The following is a 21,543-nucleotide window of genomic DNA, read 5'->3' as shown; positions in this document are numbered from 1 at the left end:
AAAATCAAATTGGTACATGGCGGGATTCGAACCCAGGACCTGTAGATTACAAATCTTGAACCCCTGAGCCACCGAATCTCTAAGTATAAGGTGGCAAATGATCAAGGGGTCACTGGAATGCTCTCTAATAACGACATGACCACATAGACATCTCAGTAAAGGGATATTTTCCATATCTATGCTTCGCTTCCCCTTCCTGTCCGTTCCATTACTAAAGGAGTGAGTAAAGAACTAAAGTTAGCCCTTTAATGAAACGCAGAATGACATACACGTTGCCTGTCTTTTGTTTGTGTTATAACGAGCTCTACCATTATTAGTTAAAAAGGTAATGAAAATGTTAATGGGCAATTTCAGGCGATAAATTAAAAAAGTATTATTTTTATGGGTCTGTTTAATCACCTATAGTTAATAGTTAAAATGTGTACTTATTGATACTGTAACAAACATAAAAGCTTATTTGGCTTAATTATGCATTATAAATGAATAGAGAAAAAGAATACAGCTGCCTTAGTTATACCTAATTAGGTGTCTTAGTAAAACTTGCTACCTACCCCGACGTAGAAAACAAATGTCAAATTTTACATAAAACTATACATTTAAATGATGTGTCAAAACAACGATAAAAGCACGTAAGCTGCAAAATAATATTTGCAAGCGGTCGATATCGCCTAATGAAGCCATCACTCCCGCTGTGTTTATTACAATTTATATTTTTTAGATTTTAACTTTAAGGTTGCGACATTTCCTTTGAAAGGAACGTTTCGCTGTCCGAGCGGCTCGTTAAGGGATCGCATCAGCATATCTTGCGATAGCGCGTGCGACCGACATCCTCGTGGAAACACTTTATTTACGCTTCTTACTATACGTACGTCTATTACTATTAGCTTAAAACAGGATACACTTTTTTTAGGATATAACATCGATATTGTCTATAGGTAAATATTAAATAATCCTATATATGTTAAATAAAAAAAAACTAAAGTAGCTTCACTTCAATCGTCTTCCTGCTAAGCTATTAAAAATTTAAGTTACATATCGACTATTCAAAATAGATGAATAAAATTGTAGTTTGGACGTTTTCTAGTACAGGCTATAACAGGGGTTGCGAACCTTTGGCACGCGTCCCATAATGGCACACGACATTATATCTTGGGCACGTCGAAAATAATAAAAAACATTACCAAAAAAATTATGAAGTAGGTGCACCATTGACGTAATAATCGCAGACAAATTCGATAACACGTCAAGACCGCATTAAACATTTCTTTAAAAAAGTCACTTATGCATGTTCGCCACCCCTGGACTATAACATAAATGATGGCACATGGTCTTTAGCGAGAGGGTAGACGTGTAAAACGGCGCAAATCACGGCGTAAACACGATGCGGGATAGTCCGCGCGTGCCGATACTATCGCCCCCGCGGAGTTACGTTGTTTACGGCCCTCAGCCGCGGAGCGACTCTCAACACGCGACATGCGATCCTCCTAACCCGATTTAACCACTCCAAACAACTAAACGAACGGTAATTCTATACTTAAAAGCTTTAGTAAGAAAAATAGATTAAATATTGTCTATAACAACACCATAGACACAATAACTTTTTAAATAATTAATTTGCAAAGCTCTACAGTTGAACAATTTTTGAAAACACCTTTTAGAAAACAATGTTTAATTTCAAATCGACATTTACAGTATTAGATAGGACAATACTGTAAAGAAACACAATTGAACAATACAAGAAGGTAAATTCCGCATAATTCAGGGCTGGAAAGTAAATGAGAACAGAATATGATAGCACGTGTCTACGGCATGCAAATAAGTGCGCATTAAAATGCAAGATGGCGGAAGCCCGCACGCGAGGTCGCGGGGTCGTGTATCGCCACGCGCCATTGTCCGAACTACCAATGTTGGGAACCATAAAGCAGTTTTGCTCTATTTAATAATTAAAAAATACCGATTTTTGCATGTGTCTATTTTTTATTATTATAATTTAAAAGCCTTCCTAACGTCTTTTTAGTAATTGAGATCAAAGAGTCCGCTCTACTTCTGCCAACCAAAGAAATAATAAGTAAGTAAGTAAGTAATATTTTTTCGCTAATAAACTTCTGCTTGGCATTTTTATATAATTAAAAGATTGGTAATCAGAAAAATAGAATACTGAAAATTTTCCTGTACAGCATGGTCACCCTAGTTATATCCTCTCACGATCCGCTAAATCGCAGCTTACAATGGCACTGCTTGCCCGCTTAGACTAGAATCCCGGTGAAATACTCCGTAATGTAAGGAAACACTTCAATTATTTACCCTGCATTATTAACTATTTTAGGAGCCAATCTGTGCCTTGTCCATACTAAAGAGGAAAGTCCATATTGTATAGAGGAAAGATTTGTATTTGTGGACTTTTGTATGTATTGGAAAACTCAAAATCTACTTGGGCGATTTAAAAAAATCTTTCACTATTAGAAAGGTAATTTATCTGCAACTTAGGCTATGTTTTATTTTTTAATTTCGCGTGGACAAAGTCACAAACAACAGCTAGTAACATTAAGGGATAGATTTGAATTCTTGTATGTATTGAAATAACTCAAAAACTACTGTGCCGATTTGAAAAATTCACCATTAAAAAGCTACGTTATCAGTAAGTCACATAGCCTATGTTTTTAATTTTTTTTATTTCACGAGGGCGAAGTCGCGAACAACAGCTAGTACTTAGATACACCATCATCTGTATCTCTCATATTTATCTGGATTCTGAAACTTAGAATCAAAACATTCATAAAATCTTTAAAAACATTCATTTAATGACTAGCTTTCGCCCACGGACATCCGTGCGGAATAAAAGAAAAACTTAGCAAATAACTTATGCATTCTTCCAGACTATGTTCAACATCTATGCCTAATTTAATCAACACAACACCTAAACATCCGTATCCAAAAATAACTCCCAAAAACTTTTACTACTAAAGTCCTGATAACGCCTACTTGAATTGCTTAGCAATTTTACAAAAAGTTGTTTCAATTTCTGGAGCAAATACTAACATAACTGTTATCTACTGTTAAAAACGCGAAAGAAATCATAATATAATAGTGTTAAAAATTAATAATAAATATATCAATTAACGAAATAAATTTTATAGTAAAAAAAAAAAACTTTATAGTAAAGATATTAAGTAGATTAAATAATATATACTTTTTTTTTTTACATAAACTTCCTTTAATTAACATTATGACTCGAACGGTTACAATCTCTATGAAGGGTCAAAACTAAATAAAACAAAAAATTAAAAAAAAAGTTTATTAAAAAAATTGAAATCAGACTCCACAGGAAAGAATCGTTAGAGTCACAAGTATTAACAAATGGGAAACTCCCTAACGGTTTGGAGTGCATTAACACATATAGCTATCTCTCTCATTCGATTTGAGAAAGACAGAGACGACATGTGTTATTCGCAGTCGACCCACAGTAAAGCCCGCTACAAACGCAAGTTTTATCCCATATCTGAACAGTCCGATAGTTCAGAGAAATCTAACAAAACTGGAAACTGTTCAAAAGTAATTTTTCCCTACATAGGTCAGATTTGTCTGACGTTCAGATTTTGTCAGATAAAAGAGCATGTGTAGCCTTAACGTACATTCAGAGATTCAAAAAATTTCTAGAACGGGCATTATGGTGAGTTTACGCTGTCGTAACATATGTATAACAATATTGTCATCTCTATGAGAACCGAAATAACAAGATTATACAAATATTACAATTGAAATTCTATAAAAAATTCTCTACAAAAACATCAAAATCGTTAGTCACGGGCATTATCTAACGGTAACTCGGTTTACAGTCTGTTCGCGTTGTCCTGTCTATTGATAATTGAATGTCTTCATTTAATAATAGCGTTAAAAAGCCTCACCTTATAATTTGATAATTTGAGCTATAAAGCTAAACTTAAGATAAATCACGTTGAAAATATTTACATATTTTAGTATTTTTGATACGAAGCCAACAATTTTTAAAACGTTTGTAATTAATTATATCATAAATAGCATGCTTTAATGACCAATTTTAATTAAAAATATTCAGAGAATAAAGAATATAGAAAGGCCCAAAAACCTTTCGAAGATTCTGGAATTATTAGACAAATAAAAGTTTGCCCGCCACTATTTTATACAGCTGTTCCCGTGCGACGTCATCCGCATGAAATTATAAAAAAAAAAATTTTGTTTACATTTGTCAAATTTTCTTGATGTTGGCAGCAACTTATGGTCTCTTTCCCACATTAGGGTTTTTATCCAAAATATTTAACCCCTAAGTTCAATTGCGTGAAAATATATAGCCTAAAGCGTGACGTTAGTGTAGGGCTTTTTATTGAAAAAAGAATTATTGAAAAGTATGCTGTAATTGCTGACATCTTCGGCAACAAAGAATTGTGTGTTTACGCTTTATTGTAATAGTATAGATAGTATAGAAGTATATTATTGAATATTGTCTCATTTATATCTTAAAACCTATCCTAATGTTTAAAATCAACACTTAAAAATGTCTTTTTGTAATAGTTTAAAACGTTTAGGCATATTTAAATTATAAAAATATATAACTAAGATATTAAAGCTAAGTCTATATTTGTTATTGTGTTAAAAATATGATGCCAAAATCGTTAACCGCATTATGAAGATTTCGTGTTAAAATGAATATATCAACAATATGAAACATCTAAATGCAAGTAAAAAAAAACATAAAAAAACATGAATATTAATCCGTTTTGAGTAAAATAAACAAATTAAAAATTAAATAATATCAGCCATTATAGGAATTAAATATAAAATAAAGTATAAAATGCTAGAATAATATACATTTATATAAAATTCTATTTTCTATCCTTTTTTTTAATGTTAGCAAAAATAACTGCAAATTTTCGTCTAGTTAGAAGCAAAATTTTAGGTTTTTTTGTAAGCAAAGAGCTTTAATACCGCACAAATGTTTCTGAACTGTCGCAAGAATAAAAAATATTGTAATAGGCATTTAGTTGCGTTATAATAAAATGAGTTTAAAAATATTTGCGCGAATTGCAAGCAAAAGCACATATAATGGAATGCATCAGTCTTAATCCAAATGAAATATGCGTAAAATCAATTTAGTTTTTGGAATAAAAATATATGTTAGCCAGCCAACAAACACACACTATGATGGAATATAAAAAGATATTCGACTTAGACAAGTTGCGAAACATGTTTACGCACACAGTCATCGGCTGTTGGGGACGCTCCATTTGTCCTGGCATCTAACAAACAAACAGAAAACAAAAAATCACAATCTAAACAAAAAATCAGCAATAACAACAAATATGCTGTTTGTTACAAAATATATGCTGTAACCATTATAAATAGCTTAATGTTCAGGCACAGCTTTTGTATATTATCGAAAAAAAAATATAAACAAATATTTACCATGAGATTTAATATAATTAAAAATTGAATTTGCTACAGTTTGCGAGCCCTACGTGAACAAAAAAATGTATGAACCCCTATATGTATAAGTGTTCAAAAAACGTAGTATAAAAAAAACAAAAAACATACTCTAATCTGACTAAATATAGGAGTTTGAATGGATGTATCGATGGATGTTTGTAGCCTAAACCGCTGATCGGATCTCGATGAAATCTGGCATAGATGTAGAACAGTCTGAAAGGAACACATGATACACACAATTTTCACGATTGAACGAAATCGCGGGCGAAAGCTAGCTTATTGAAAGATAATCACCCTCGATCCGTGCGCCTTGTAGGTGACGTAGGGCACGAGAGACACGCGCTTGTTGCTATCGAGCGAGGAGCGCACAGCGCGCGCCTGCTCGCGCCGCACCAGCGCCACCAGCGCTGACGTCTCGTCCAGGAACTGCACCGTCACCGGACCTGCCACACGCACACCGTCACCTCTCATACACCTCAAATACATACTCCATACAAACCTATAACCATCGCCTGAAAGCAAGGTTGCCAACCCCTAAAAAGTCCAAATACTAATCTTACTAATATTATAAACTAGCTGTTCCCGTGCGACTTCATCCGCATGAAATTATGAACATTTTATTTTATTGTTTACATTTGTCAAATACTCAATTCCAAATGTCAAAATGACATGACATGATGACAAACTATGGCAACATTGCTTCCTTGATGTTGGCAGCAACTTATGGTCTCTTTCCCACATTAGGGTTTTTATCCAAAATATTTACCCCCTAGGATTAATGGCGTGAAAACATATAGCCTAAAGCATGACGTAAGTGTAAGGCTTTTTATTAAAAAAAGAGTTATTCGAAAATATGTTGTAATTGCTGACATCTTAGGCAACAAAGAAATGTGTGTTTAAGCTTTATTATATTAGTATAGATGAGAATGTTTGGATGTTTGTAGCCTAAATTTGAACGGGTCTCGATGAAATTTGGCATTATGTAAGTAGTCTAAAAGAACATATATGCTACTCATTTTTGTACTTCTTAATTCTCCGCTGATGGAGTCACGGGCAAAAGCTAATAAATATTATAAATGCAAAAGTTTGGTATTTTGTATATTTAATAGAGTGTGGTGAAGAAAATGGATACTATAAATAATGATGAAATCAGTGATAACTTACCATAAATATTGAACAACTGGCTGATGTCACTCCTCTGCCAGTCTTCGGGGAATGTTAGATAAAACACGTGATCCCTCGACGGCGTCGCTGGAAGTCAAAACTTCATTAGTAAATAACCATAAACATAGAATTTAAAAAACGATTTATTCTTGATTCCTAAATAAACAGCTCAGCGTATTTTGCAGAAATTTGAAACAGATACAGAACATACTTAAGAACTCTACGTTTATTTAAAATTCGCTCGGACAATGTCACTGTTAAATGCTAGTCATTAAAATATTTGCAAACAGACTTTTTCTAAAGAGCTTCGGGGGTTTAAGAGTTAAGCTCTTGATTTGTAACATGCAGCTTCTGGGTACAAATGCTGGCATTACCCATCGAGGTTTTGATTTTAAAAATATATACATTTAATCTACATTTTTATGGTAAATAAAAACATAGTGATGTACATATCTGCAGTCATTCCAAAATATTTGAAGTCAAGTCACAGTGTGACTATGGCTATCCCCTAACATGCACGGTCCACACTACAGTACAGTTGGACAGTTACGAGGCCAGTTATAGATTATATGGGGTCATTGGCGCCAGTAAGCGGTCACAATGTACCAGTTAATTAGATAGTGTTGTGTATTGTTTCGGAACTGGCGGCTGCGCCCGCCGTCAATATGACAGTTGGTTGAATAAACAGTCTGTGCTAAGCAAGCTATCGTTTTACTACTCCCAATACATAACAGATAGCTAGTACCCAAATTTACTAGCCAAGTGTAAACCATGATTAGGGAAGAATCATCATTAGGCTCTGTATAAATCTCGCCCAGGGCGTTATGATAAAACCGGCCCTGGGCGTAACCTATCGAAGGCTGCAAGCCTAGTGGAATGGTGCAATGTGTTTGTCCAACTTACGATCAGCTCCAGTAAGGTTCATGTATGGTGAGTCTTGATGCGCTGTCTTCGCGAGGAACAACTTATTGAGGAATGGTTTGAGCGCAGCGCAGTCGGGGCCGGGCAGCCGGAGAGGGCGGTCGCCTCGCATGCGCGCCAGGTGCTGGTGCATAGCGAGGAAGCACAACCCCGTCACGTATGCATCATACCCCGCTTCATGCAACTTGTCATCAGCACGGCGGTAACCACGACCTTGCACTGATTCTACAAACATCACCCCATTTATATATTTACTAAGAGTAGCATTGTAGAGACAATTGTCAGACATTGTCTTTATTTGAAACAATTGAGTTGCAAAATATTTATGTACAGTCGCGGAAATCAGCGGTGTTCCAATTCAGAAATAATTGCCTTGTTCATAGCAACGACATAAACTCCTCCTCTTCCTACAAATAACTAAGTAGATAAGCAGTAATAGCAGTAAATAGTGTAAACGACCTCTTCGTTAATAATAAAAAAAGCAGCTGCGTATCACTAACCGACTTTCGTACAGACACATTTATAAGCTGCGTTGTAATTTTTTACGCTTTGTTTCAAAATATTTAAATAATTGTAGCTTCGAGTTAGAACACCGCCAGTTTCCCCAACTGTACAATCAGGAAATCATACGTAAACATAAACAAATAGGACGCTATAGCTTTAAATGTCTGTACGAAAAAAAAACGGTTAACGGTACATGGGTAGTTTTTCATTATCACGTCGTGTGCGCAACTCCTGCATAAATGGTTATTTATAAGGGGCAGAGTTTGTCTTATTGCAAAAATAAAGCAATTATTGTTAAGTGGAACACCGCGGATTTACACGACTGTACATATCTTACTCATACTAATATTATAAATATGAAAGCTTGAATGGTTCAGTAACTTAACACAAATCTTACTAATATTATAAATGTGAAAGTTTAGATGGATGGATGGATGGATGTTTGTTAGAGTTTGTAGCCTAAACGGCTGAACGGATTTCGATGAAATTTGGCATAGATGTAGAGGATAGTCTGGAAGAACACATAGGCTCACTTTTGTTTTTTTCAATGCCACGCAGACGGAGTCACAGGCGAAAGCTACTTTGTAATAAAAGTAACCTACCAGCTTTAGGAAGCGAGAATGGTGGTTCGGATAATGTTGCCAGCAAATGCTCGAGCACACTGGAGTTCACTTTGTCTTTGAACGGTGGGAGACTTGACATGTACTTTGTGTCCAGTAACCTGTTAAATAACATAGTGAAGACCAAATATTAATCTAAAACAGGACTGCAAATATCTGATGGTATAAAAACAATAATTATTGTTTAAAGTTTGTTAAAAGATGGCGCTGTAGACAGTCCAATGATTTCATTATGTCAAGAAGTATGTGATTTTTTTTTAATAGTCTTTCTATGGTACATAAGTTTATTTAAAGAATAATAGATGGTTAATAGATTATTCATTAAAGGAAACTGACCTTGGAAACATGCAATGTGCGAACTCCTTGAATGCTTTGTAATCAGCGGGCAGCGGTTGGAAGAAATGGTTGAGAGTGTGCATCACATCCAACAGCATGTTATGGCCTATTATCAACTTTTGCTAAAAAAAAAAAAAACAAAACATTCATATTTCAAAAAATCCTACTAAAAAAGGATATCTGACCCACTGAGAGACATTGCTATTGCCATTAGTTAGTTTGGAAAAACTAATTGTTGCTCGCCACTTCGTCCGCGTGGAATTAAAAAAAAACTATGTCACTCACAGATAAATTATCTTTCTAACGGTGAAGGAATTTTCAAAATCAACACAGTTGTTTTTGAGTTATTTCAAGGCATACAAAAATACAAATCTTTCCTCTTTATAATATTAGTATACTAGCTTTCGCCCGCGACTCCGTTCGCGGGGAATTAATAAAAAAAAGTGAGTAGCCTATATGTTCTTCCAGGCTATCCTCTACATCTATACCAAATTTCATCGAGATCTGTTCAGCCTTTAGGCTACAAACTCTAACAAACATCCATCCATCTAAACTTTCGCATTTATCATATTAGTAAGAAGTAAGATTTAAAACCTATATTAGTATAGAAACTAACATAAAATAATAACATAACAGGGCAGCACAGCATGACAAAGACTGAGTAAAAATTCTGTCAGATATATTCTAAGATTATAAATGCTTAGCTGTTAATAGGTAATATTAATAACTCACAGACTGGCTGATCATACGCATTACTTTAGAGAAGCCGACTGCTTCATCAAATTCTTCCCATTCTTTATCCTTCTTCTCTGTATCTCTGTTCCTTCCCTCAGCCTCTGATTTTAATCGAGACACCATCAGAACCCTGAAATTCACTTATAATTAAAATCTGCATAAGTTATAGATATTTGGTACAATATATTTTTATTTGTTACTAACTTTGTCCCGCGATTCCGTCCGCGCGGAATAAAAAAAAACTTAGCAAGTAGCCTATGTGTTCTTTCAGACTATGTTCAACAACTGCGCCAAGTTAGTTTAGACTACAAACTCTAACAAACATCCATTCAAACCAAACTTTTGTAGTTAGATGTTAACATTTCAGTTACATTAGATTTAGCCTGCGTCTTTGTGGGAATAATAAAATGAATTTAGCCTATGTTACTTATTGGTACTGTAGCTTTCTTATGGTAATAAAATTTTGAACGAATTGCGGTAATTTAAGAATTTACTTGACAGATAGAAAAGTATAAAACTTTCCACTTTACAATATTACTATGAAAAAGCGACTGAAATTGTTATGCACAATTCTAATAAAGGTATTGGTAAGCTCTTAAGCTAAAGGTATTGGTATACCTAGATTTATTTTCCAGCATCTTTGTCTCCACAAAGACTTCCTTCTTGAACCGATTGCCAAGCTCTTGGAACAGCAGCCGTCTGATGAAGGCATTGCATCTGTCTATCTCCATTGTATCATCCTTCTTCTCATCAAGGAATGCACGCACCTTTTTACTGAGAACAAGATACGGTCAGCTTTATGAGTATGTTTTTATTAATATGAAACTTTAGAAATTTTTTATACAACTTCGGTTTTAAAAAACTTAGCACATGAATCCATAGAATGCAAACCAAGAATATATCAACACATATATTTGATTTACATGTATATGTTGAAACTAACTGAATGTTGGGCAGTAAAAGGAAGGGACATGTGACAGAAATGCGAATGTTAAGATGGATGTGTGGGGTAATACAAATGGATAAGATACGAAATGAGTATATTAGAGGAAGTTTAAGAGTAGCCCCCGTAGTAGAGAAGATAAGGAGTAAAAGGTTAGCATGGTATGGGTATATTATGAGGAGGGATGAATCGCATGTTACACGGGGAATGAAAGTTATGAGTGTGGAAGGGTTCATCGGTAGAGGTAGACCTAGAAAGAGATGGATGGATTGTGTAAAAGATGACATAATCAAAATGGGAGTGATGACTGAGATGACATATGATAGAGTTATGTGGAGGACAAAAACCTGTTGCGCCGACCCTACGGGAGATGGTGAGAGGCCCCTAAGGAGATGATGATGATGATGATGATGATGTATATGTTGAAACTAAATGTGTGGCTATGTGGCTGACTGTATATCTATCATCTCACACATATCTTCACAGAAGTCTGTGAAAGCTCAAAAAAGCCCTTAATTGGGTGTCTTTGCAATAACACTTTGCCCGTTGAGGATTGGTTGACTTCACACACATCTCTAAATTTCTTTACAGATACAGGTTGCATTTAGTATATTACTTTAATTTTATTGTCCTATAAAAGTACAAAACACAGAATTCAACAATAATTAGTTGTGCACTGAATGGTCAATATCTTTGCTATAAAAGCATAAATGCAAAAAACAATCAAACATTATTTCACTTACCAAATGTCTTCAATTTGTTGTTTATTTTCATCTGGTATTGGAATATTATTATTACTGCTGACATAAGACTTCTGACGCTCCGTTAGGTTTTCACGTAAGCGAGTCTCTGCCGGCTCATTCATATAGGAAATACCTGATAATATACAAAAAGAACTACAATTAAAATAAAATAATACTCAATTGTTAATAAATCATGTTTTCTTCCTTTGAAATATATTTAAGTAAATTAGCTGTATGTCATTTGCCAAAAAAATTTCAAGTTTTATAAGCATATTAGAGCTGCAAATGTTTCACCAGACTGTGAGCCCCGCCCATTATCTTAAGCGAATATAAAAAGTGTAAGGTAACATAATCCAAATTTATTAATTAAAACTACCTTCTTTTATCAGTTTGTTGAAGTCAAATCCTTGACACGACAGGAAATCTAAACTGGAGCTCTGACAAAGAAATACTTTCTCAGGTCCTGGGCGTCCTCTTGGAAATAAATAGAAATTATATGCATCATTCATATAATGCTTCTCAGCTTCGTTCCAATAGAAAGCGCACAATCCGTACTGGATAATTAAAAAGTCAGTACTTCCCTTTAACAAAGTAACATAGTACTCTTGAGGGGTATCGAAAATAGTAACGTCCCGGCCATTAATAATACCGGTAAACTCTGCATCGATAACTAAAAAATCTGCTTTCTTTATGGATTCATCGATTAAGGGGAGACATTCCCTAAAATCTGTGAAAAGAAATATTTAGTAACTTCGCGGATCAATAAATATAACAACCATATGGATGGCGACTCACTGTTACGCGTCACCTCCATTCTTGTTTCTTATAATTATATTAACATTGACGAATATACACTACTATTATGTTATTTAAATAACTAATTATGAAAACAAATACAATGATATGAATTTACAAGCGCGGTATACTGTGCATTTTTTGACAATTCACACTTTGACAATCATCGATTGGTGTGGCCATTTTGTACACTCTTTTTTTTAATATCGATTTGTTGTTATCCTCAAAAATACATTTATTTTTACAATCTTTTTGGACACCTTCGCTCGAATGGGCCGGCTCGCCCGTTGTAATACCACGACCACACAGAAGACAGGCGTGAAGTGAAAGCAACTCCGCGTTTCGTCTGATGAGTGTGGTGCCGGAAGCCTAATTTAAGTCCCTCTCCCTTTCCACCCTTTTCTTAAGAGGAGAGGATGGGAAAGAAAAGTAGATTTGACGGTGGAGGAGACGCATGGAAAGGAGAAATGTCCTCTTTGTGTGCGTCTCTTCCTCCGTCAATTAAGGGTAGGCAACGCATCTGCAATTGCGGATGGTTATGGGCAGCGGTCGCTTTCCATTACGGTAAATTCAGGTGGTCGTTTGCCATCTTGTATTATAAAAAAAAAACTAACAATCTATAATTAACTTGTTTAACTTAAAGCGAATTTCTTAGCAATTTATTCAATTTTATTATCGTCCCAATATACGGCGCTTATAATAAATTAAGAGGTCCTTAATAATAAAACACACATTTTGAAATTAAAATAATATTCTCTTTATTATTTAAAAATAAAATAAACTTAAAAGAAAATCTATTTCAAAATATTCTCAATATGACTAGAAAGGCTCTCGTAGGCGGCCTTGTTTCTATACAGATGTATATTTGCCTTCACTTTCTTGATAAGCAGCTGAGGATCGACGTCGCTGAGAGCAATAAGGGCAGCTGAAATAAACGAAATTAGTTAATTTTTATTAAAATTATTTCTATGGTCAAGTTTGTCAGTTACTCAAACATTCGTTTAGTAATGTCTATGGAATAAAGTCTATGGTGAGGACCATACCAAGCATTTCCTTGCGGAACTCCTCATCTGGATCGTCGAGGTGTACGAGCATAGCGCTGTAGAGCGCATCGACGTGCGCACCGAACACGACCGTGTCGTATGGGCGCGGCCGCAGCGCGAACAGCGTACGCACCGTGCGCACCGCGAACGAACGCACCTTGTCGCTGCTATCGTCCAGACGCTTCAGCACCACTGATTAATTATTAAATATACACTATAATTATTGCATAACATGAACAACATTATTTAGTCATGTATTCGAATAGTAAAATTTAGAAGAAGAAATCAGTGTTGCCAGTAAATTACTTTTAATTGCACATGTAATTAATTATTCATACTGAAACGAATCTTAAACACTTCGCTTTTAAGCGCCGCTTACAATGTTTCAGACGACAAAATAATAGAATTTGGAATTAAGCGTGATCTTATAATTTGATATGTTATTACATATTTAAATTATGTTTAGTATTCGTCCGTTTGATTAAAATTCATAAATTACCGTATTCTTCATACCACATAATTCATAACATTTACAACTATAACGAAATGTATCTTCTCCCCTTATTCTACTCCTACCACCTTTTACTACCTACTATCATCCGTCATAACAGTGACTCCTTTCATGTTACCTTTCACGTATTCTACAAAGGAAAAGATGATGATGATAGTGAGACACAAGGTTACCCTACTTCCGTTGTGGCGGCGCACGGGTTTTTCGATCTCCAAATAACTATCATCTGTCATCACACTCTACTTGATGATATCACCTTTCAGGCAATCCATCCATCTCTTTCTAAGTATCCCTCCACACTCATAACGTCATTCTTGTTAAATGCTAACTTCAGACGACTCACCATAGTACATATTGTGCAGTATTTCCGGTGTGAAGCAGGCGCGGGCGGCGGCGAGCGCGGCCAGTGCGGCGGCGGCGCGCAACGCGTGCTGACGTGTCAGTGCGCTGTTGTCATCCGCCGCGCTCAGCACCAGCGGCACCACGCGCGCCAGAACCGGCTCTAATGATTCCTTACTCGGGAATAGGTTCACCTTCTACAAATACAATTAAAATTGGTTTTTATGCATCTTATTTAGATGGATGTTTATTAATTATTAATTAAAAGTATAGAACACAGGTTACCAAGTTTTTATTTAAATTCGCAAAGACAAAGCCGCGAGATAGCTAGTAATATACGAAATACAATGTTATTTCTCAAAAATGTGTATTAAACTAGTAGTTATTCAACATTAATGGAACTTATTTAACTTCACAAATTAGCAAATCTCTTATTGATGTTTTAAAACTTATCAAAACATAGTACAAATTGCCACGAATAATACTATTGAGGGGCGTGCAAGCATACAGAGATCTCTCTTTCTGTTTACGCCACTTATTTAAAAAAATATAAAAGTATGACCTTCTCGTTAGCATCTCCCTCAGCAGACTGATCCTTGGGGTCCGTTTGTGGAGGTCCATCTGTTTGTGGGTCCTCCTGCAGCGCGGAGCAGAGACACGCGACCGCCGCCGTGCGTATCGCCTCCGCCGTGCGCCCCGGCGACCACACCAGGTTTGGCACTATTATCTCTAAAGTATAAGAATCACAAATTACTGATAAGAACTTCTAAATGGTGAAAAAGTATTAAACTCCGAATAAGAATAAAATTTATTTAAATACGATTAATACAATAAAAATCCAACCATAAGCATTGCTAGAGACTAGAGGGGCCCTTTAGAGAATAGATAAATGTAAAATTGATATTAATAACTTTCGAATAAAATCCCTCGCTAGACTTAGCATAATCTAAATCCTACTGACATTACACTCCGGTGAAGAAAATCTTAAAAAACAATCACTGATTTTTTAAACACCCGGTATATCAATAGATAATGGAAAAGTACATCCTGTATCATCTATAAACGTACCCTCAATAACAATATTGAGGAAGGACTCCAGCTTGTCAGTATCACAGTGTGCGAAGTTAGTCTGTCGGCGCAGCAGCAGCGTGGACAGCGCCGTGAACACCTTCAGTCTCACCTCCGCGTCCACCTGCGGCGTGGCGAGGCACTCGCGCACCAGCGGCGCCACCAGGTGCAGCTGACGACCCAACGCGGACCCTAACAATATTTAACAGTGGTAGCCACCATTTTTTTTATATCATAAGGTGACAAACGACCAAGTGGCCACCTGAATCCGTCAAATTGGCGAAGCGACCCCTGTCCATAGACATCCGCAATAGCGGATGCGTTGCCTACCCTTAATCGACGGAGGAGACGCGTATAAAGAAGATATTTCCCCTTCCTATGCATCTCCTGCACCGTCAAATCTACGTTCCCTTCACATTCTTCACTTATAAAATTGTGCGAAGGAAAAGGGACTAAAGTTGGGTCTCCGGGATCTCATTCATCATAAGAAACGCGAAATTTCTCCCACTTCACGCCTGTCTTCTGTGTGGTCGTGGCATTGCTGGTGGCGAGCCGGCACATCGTGCGAAGATATTAAAGCGGCCCCTATCTATGATTGTTTTTTTACACACAGACCAATGCGGCAAGTGACAATTCCACTATAAATCTGATGAGTGCGGGGACATCAATTTATTTTCTTAAATGTTTAATGACTGTTTTTTAGGTTAATTTGGTTATTTGTGGTCTGTGGGGCAGGGGCCTGACGATTCACGCTGAAATCATAATACTAAACTTTCATGTGAAAATATCTTTATTTCTATTAAATTCGACCACATATTTCTAAACTTTACTAAAATTAAATTTAAAAATGTGTCTTTAATGGTAAGGTCTCTTACCCGCATTAAGTAGCACACACTCAAGCAGACACCGGTCTGGGGTGAGTAGAGTCCAGGTGAGCGCGTCGCTGGTGATATCTACCAGTACGCGGCGAATATGTATATCGTACAGCGATGTTAGCGTCCGACCACAATCCTCTAACTGACGCAGTTTGTCTAAATTTGCTGTAAGAATAATCTTGCGCTTACCTTTTGGTTCCTAAAGACACTATTACATGTTTTAATACATTGCAGTGAATTTTTACGGTTACAAAAACAAATCAATCCAAAGAAAACTAAGCTATAGTTGAAACAACAAAAGTCAGCATCTAAAAGTTGTGTTGAATATATCATTTTACAATATCTTCGTACCACTATTTCTGGGGTGGAAGCCCACGTTAAACCAAGTAGTTTATACATACAGAGAGCCATAAACTGCATCTTATCATCGTAAGGCATGGCGTACACTGTGAAGTTGATGATAAAGAGGTCTTCGTATACTGGCGCGCACTCCCGCCCACATAACGACATAAGCGCCTCCGTCACAAGGACCAAATTACTTTGGTACTTAGCCTAGAAAAAAAAATAACTACCGTAATAAATGTCTATATGTAAGAGCGAGATAGCGATATTGTTATATTTGATGTACCTTAAATAAAAAACTTAGTATCTAACAGTAGGAACATAACCTCTCATATTATGCATAGTTCAAACTTACACACAGTTGGATAGTAGCGCTGTCAAACTGGATTGTCACTCAACTGGAATAATATGAACACTGGCGCCAGTGAGTCCATACAATGCATAGCCTTCGCGACTGTCCAACTGTATACCAATGTAAACCACGCATAGTACACGTAATTAGAATTTAAAAAAATCTTTAAAACCAACCTTTCGCACTCTACATCTATCAGGATCAGCTAACTCTTTGCAGAGCTCTTTCATAACTTTTCCTTGAACAAGCTCCGGTTTGGAGCCCTTGAGGATGTTGGTGATGACGGTGAGGGCTGGCCAGCCGTCCACATCAGCCTCTAGCAGCGGCCACCATGTATCCGGCACTATGAAGTAGCCGAACAACTCGGCTGCGCGTTTAATCTATGAAAAAACGTTACCATGGCTATAATGACTAATCGACTCTTAAAAGAAATCAGATATGAGTCGAGCGAAATATTGAAAAAAATATCCGACTTAAAGGACCAAAATGTAGGACAAACATATTTCAAGTTAAATTTACTTTTGTAGAAACATAAATGAGAAACATAACAAAAGACAATTACAAAGGAAACACGTCTGCCGTTTTGATAGTAGATTTTACAACAGAGAAATCTGAATTATATAGAATTTCTCAAGGGTTAAGGTTTCCTTGCATTAAAAAACAAACAAAAATCAAGATAAATCTCATATACCTCAAGCACAACTCTTGCGTCCTCATCAGCGGCGCCACGCATTAGTATCCTGACGATGGCGTTGGCGTGCTGCGTGGCGCCCTCCTCCGCGCACAGCACCAGCCAGCACAGCAGCTGCGCCACGCGCAGCCGAGCGTCGCTCTGCCACCCCTCCATCTCTACAACAAACACCAATAACCGGTTACAGATGCTCGAGGATTCGAATTATCGACTATTGTTGTAAATCATTTTATACATGTAGTTCTACCATAAACTTAAGTCTGTCAGTATTAAGTAAACATTATATTTTTTTAATATCTGGAGATTGTTGTCGTACTTATTATTGTAAAGGTATAATATACAACAACATTTAATTCATACATGTTTGGTCGTTTTGAACATAATTTTTATTTATATTGAACATTAAATTAATTTATTTTATTTTATTCTAGACATAAAAAAAAAACAAATAAAGACAATCACACTCTGGTTTGCGGTCTTTTTGAGAGCTCATTGCCATACCATACACTATGGCCATTATCTTGGCCAAATAATTACATGAAAAATATATAGAACTTCTGAACTTGCTATCTTAATCTTCATATCAAATAAAACTTAAAATTAAATATTATATTTTATTTAAAATAACAAAAATAACTGACCTTTCCCAATAGCAGGTACAATTTTACCAATATTCATTTGCACCAGACACCTACAGCCAAAGTTTGGTCTCTTCACATCAGGGTAATGTGTCGGCACGTCTCTAAGGAAGTCCAATTTCTTCTTCAGATCTTCCTCATTCTCTTCCATATATTGCATTCCAATATCTGACCAGAGCTTTGTAGCGGTTGTTCGTATATCAGCCATAACATCACTCAAACTGAGAAAAATTAGATTATCTTTATTACTACGTATTTACAAAACATTTGATAAATATCGAACATAGATCAGGGGTGGCCAACTTTGTTAGACCCAAGATTAACTGACAATATCCTGTCCAAACTTCCACTTTTATACTTATTGAAATGTCAATTATTCAGCATACTTTAGTAAATAATTATTTATTATTTATTAAATCTACATATACTTTTTTCCAAAATCAACTAGACTAAGAGTCCAACAATAAACCAGTTGGTCACCAATGTCATAGACTATAGTTCAGAGTGGATCTTTTCATTTTAAGCATAAATGTTAATAGTAAACATCATTTGAAATTACTCTACCAGCTATCAACTCTTTTTAACCAACTTACTCTTCTTAACCAACTTTTAAAACTTTTATTGAGTATTTTCTTACCTGGTTAGCATAAGTGGTATCATGCGGTGCCAGAAGGAATATCTGTCTTTATATTTCATCATCCAATTACCAACTTCTAAAGTCACTTGCAATCGAACTTGTGTGTTCTCGTCAAAGAGTTTCTCTGCCATCGGTGTTATAGACAATTCAAAACATTTGGCATTACCACTTATTACTATTGCACCTGAAATGTAAACAAATGTGATTGTTGCAACATTTTTATATTATAAGTAGCCCCTGCCCATGACTGTCAACATGGAATTTTCAAAAAAAAGTTGCCTTTTTTCTGCATGCAACAGCTACCTTCAAAACTAACTGAGAGTGAACATTCTTGATAAATATGAATAGAATTCAATATTTTAAACTAAAAATTAATTTAACATTTGGGGAAGCTTTTATCTGGTTGTTGGACCACAAATAGCTTGCCCTGAGTAACACCACAATCACACAGAAGAGAAGTGTGAACTGATATTTTCTTACTTCTATTTCTTGTTTATGGCTCTCTCTCAGCGGATTGGGCCAGTGTCAATTTTTTTTTTTTACTTACCTATAGCTCTTATTGCTGCAACACGAACTCTGAAATGTTGATGTGCAAAGTTCGACAGCACAGGCTTAACAAAACTTTCTGCTTGTAAATGAAATTCTCTTTCAAGTATATTAGACAACAATATGATGCATTCACATGCTTCCAATTTCACTTTAGGAAATGGATCTGTGCTTGTTTTTGTTAAAATACTAGTAAAGTCATTAAAGAATGATGTTAGAAGCTGGGTATTTTTATATTTGAGTAATATTTTATGAACTAACTCTATTAGCAATAAACGAACTTCTTCTGAATCTTCAACAATCTCTGCGCATCCGATGCGTCGAACTATCACTGGTAAAATGTAAGTCAAATAATAATCATTAAGTGGCAAATGTTCTATGAAATTTGAGATAATAAAAGTACTCATTTCTCTGCATCCTTCCGAAGGATCGGAGAACCCTTTCAATACATAAGCATATATCTCAGGAAATATAATAGTAAAATCACAACCTTCGTTTAGTGGGTTCTCAAAAATCTCATAATTAATTTTCTGAAAGGCTTGTTTCCTTGCAATTTTAGACTCACTTTGTAAAGTCGTAATGTATTGTTCTAGCACCCCTTTAGGGTTATTTCTTAAATCCGGCTTAAGAGAAGACATCTTTGATCACATCCAAACCAAATTCAACATCGATTAAACAATTGAATAATAAGAAATTCAAATATTGTGAAATATTGATAAACACATGTCGTTTCCATGACAACCTGACATGACAATTTCATTAAACTTTGTATTGCCAAAAATAAAATTTTCAACGAGCTCTGTTTAATGGTTTATTTTATAAATAAAAGTGCAAATACATACATACAGTTATAGGTTTTTCTAATGTTAAATAAGAATGAAAATATTTAACATTAAAAAATAAGCAAAGGATGACAAAAACAAAATGTTGTGTAAAACGTAACGTTTACAAAACGTCTCAAAACGTGCACCAATCACGTCAAGCCAAGTAAAGCTGTCAACGTCTTCAATTTCATGAATGGACGAGATTCTTCTATTTAAGCATTTTCAGTTTGGTTTTGCTATTTCTAAGTTGCCTAAACTGTGATTACTGAAATAAACGTTGGATCTAGGACCAGAAATAATATCACAATGTATAAATTAAGTATCAATTTATTACTTTTCGCGGCGGTGCTACAAATAACCTTTGCATTGAAGGAAGGTGAATGTGAGGTTTGTGTTAAAACAGTGGAGAAATTCGCAGCCACGTTATCTGATAATGTCAAAAATGATCCGAAAAAAATCGAGGCCGAGTTCAAGAAATTCTGCAAAGGTTCAAAGAATAAGGAAAACAGATTTTGTTACTACTTAGGTGGTTTAGAAGAATCGGCTACCGGCATCTTAGGAGAGTTGTCTAAACCTCTCAGTTGGTCTATGCCTGCTGACAAGATCTGTGAAAAATTGAAAAAGAAAGATGCTCAAATCTGTGATTTGCGGTTTGATAAACAAATTGACCTTAACAATGTAGATTTAAAGAAACTGAAGGTCCGTGACTTAAAAAAGATTCTCAACGATTGGGATGAAATTTGCGACGGCTGTATAGAGAAGACAGATTTTATTAAAAGAATAGAAGAATTAAAGCCTAAATATATGGGCAGATCTGATTTGTAATTTAGTAGTTCAATAGGTAAATACTTTAATATTTTTTCTGTCTATTTCCTTTAGGATAGTTTTGGACACAACAAAATGCACTCTGAATCATTGTTCTTGTGAATACATTTCTAATTGTAAATATAAAAAGTATAATCCCTTATTTCAAGGAATGTTCTTTGTATATTTAAATATCTTTTTTATTTTCAGCTGTAATTGTTCTCAAGACAAAATGTGATAGAAGCTCTAATATCCCTGAAGCCTACGTCAAACGGTCCTGGTGACCTTCATTGCATTTGAAGTGATTTGCATGTTCTTGTGAATGATGTGTGTATGCAATAGACTAAATTATTATTGTATTTAAGTAAATATTTTTCATAAGCAAATTGTTTTTTTTACCTACCTTGCCTATAATTTGCAGTGCCACAACCTTGGAGACACTAAATAACATCTGTTTTGTAATGAATGAAAACTTTATTTTTGTAATTACCCTTAACATTATTAATTTTATTTTTCCACTGTCCACTCCTTATGACTTAAGGGTTAAGATTTCATGAGATGTAACTCTCATTTTGATAGGTTAACATTTAATTCTAACCTAATGAATTTTGAATATTTAATCATATTACTTGATCCTGTCTTAAAAGCCCCT

General features: G+C 35.5%; 3 protein-coding genes across 6 annotated transcripts in view; 1 reads left to right on the top strand and 2 right to left on the bottom strand.

The window, feature by feature from the left end:
* Positions 1 to 12,391, bottom strand: part of LOC106107113 (poly(A)-specific ribonuclease PARN-like) — a 24,352-nt gene extending 11,961 nt beyond the window's left edge. For 2 of the 4 annotated variants that reach the window (XM_013287815.1, XM_013287816.1), the window contains exons 1-11: positions 12,222 to 12,391; positions 11,803 to 12,153; positions 11,427 to 11,559; positions 10,359 to 10,514; positions 9,738 to 9,870; positions 9,006 to 9,127; positions 8,652 to 8,770; positions 7,528 to 7,770; positions 6,625 to 6,711; positions 5,755 to 5,903; positions 5,233 to 5,273 (exon numbers count right to left, since the gene is read on the bottom strand). In XM_013287815.1, the coding sequence (XP_013143269.1) occupies positions 5,233 to 5,273; positions 5,755 to 5,903; positions 6,625 to 6,711; positions 7,528 to 7,770; positions 8,652 to 8,770; positions 9,006 to 9,127; positions 9,738 to 9,870; positions 10,359 to 10,514; positions 11,427 to 11,559; positions 11,803 to 12,153; positions 12,222 to 12,240 (1,553 nt within the window). In that variant the 5' untranslated portion in view covers positions 12,241 to 12,391. The remainder of the gene's footprint in view (positions 1 to 5,232; positions 5,274 to 5,754; positions 5,904 to 6,624; positions 6,712 to 7,527; positions 7,771 to 8,651; positions 8,771 to 9,005; positions 9,128 to 9,737; positions 9,871 to 10,358; positions 10,515 to 11,426; positions 11,560 to 11,802; positions 12,154 to 12,221) is intronic. The other 2 variants (XM_013287818.1, XM_013287817.1) reach the window with 1 other exon arrangement.
* A 572-nt stretch (positions 12,392 to 12,963) lies between these two features.
* On the bottom strand, positions 12,964 to 19,994 carry LOC106107112 (dynein assembly factor 5, axonemal). Its single transcript, XM_013287814.1, has 12 exons — positions 19,265 to 19,994; positions 18,718 to 18,901; positions 18,084 to 18,301; positions 17,443 to 17,600; positions 16,928 to 17,131; positions 16,459 to 16,609; positions 16,058 to 16,222; positions 15,183 to 15,374; positions 14,677 to 14,843; positions 14,119 to 14,311; positions 13,265 to 13,456; positions 12,964 to 13,146 (listed from the first exon to the last, which is right to left on the bottom strand). The coding sequence occupies exons 1-12, from the start codon at positions 19,899 to 19,901 to the stop codon at positions 13,016 to 13,018; spliced, it is 2,592 nt and encodes an 863-aa protein (XP_013143268.1). The 5' UTR covers positions 19,902 to 19,994; the 3' UTR covers positions 12,964 to 13,015.
* Positions 19,995 to 20,238: 244 nt separating this feature from the next.
* On the top strand, positions 20,239 to 21,277 carry LOC106107117 (mesencephalic astrocyte-derived neurotrophic factor homolog). Its single transcript, XM_013287821.1, has 2 exons — positions 20,239 to 20,928; positions 21,102 to 21,277. Exon 1 carries the CDS (start codon positions 20,394 to 20,396, stop codon positions 20,910 to 20,912), a length of 519 nt encoding a protein of 172 aa, XP_013143275.1. The 5' UTR covers positions 20,239 to 20,393; the 3' UTR covers positions 20,913 to 20,928; positions 21,102 to 21,277.
* The last annotated feature ends 266 nt before the right edge of the window (positions 21,278 to 21,543 follow it).

This window comes from Papilio polytes, unplaced genomic scaffold (genome assembly GCF_000836215.1).
Source record: "Papilio polytes unplaced genomic scaffold, Ppol_1.0 DF822067.1, whole genome shotgun sequence".
NCBI lineage: Eukaryota > Metazoa > Arthropoda > Insecta > Lepidoptera > Papilionidae > Papilio > Papilio polytes.
This window is presented reverse-complemented; position numbering and strand designations above follow the sequence as displayed.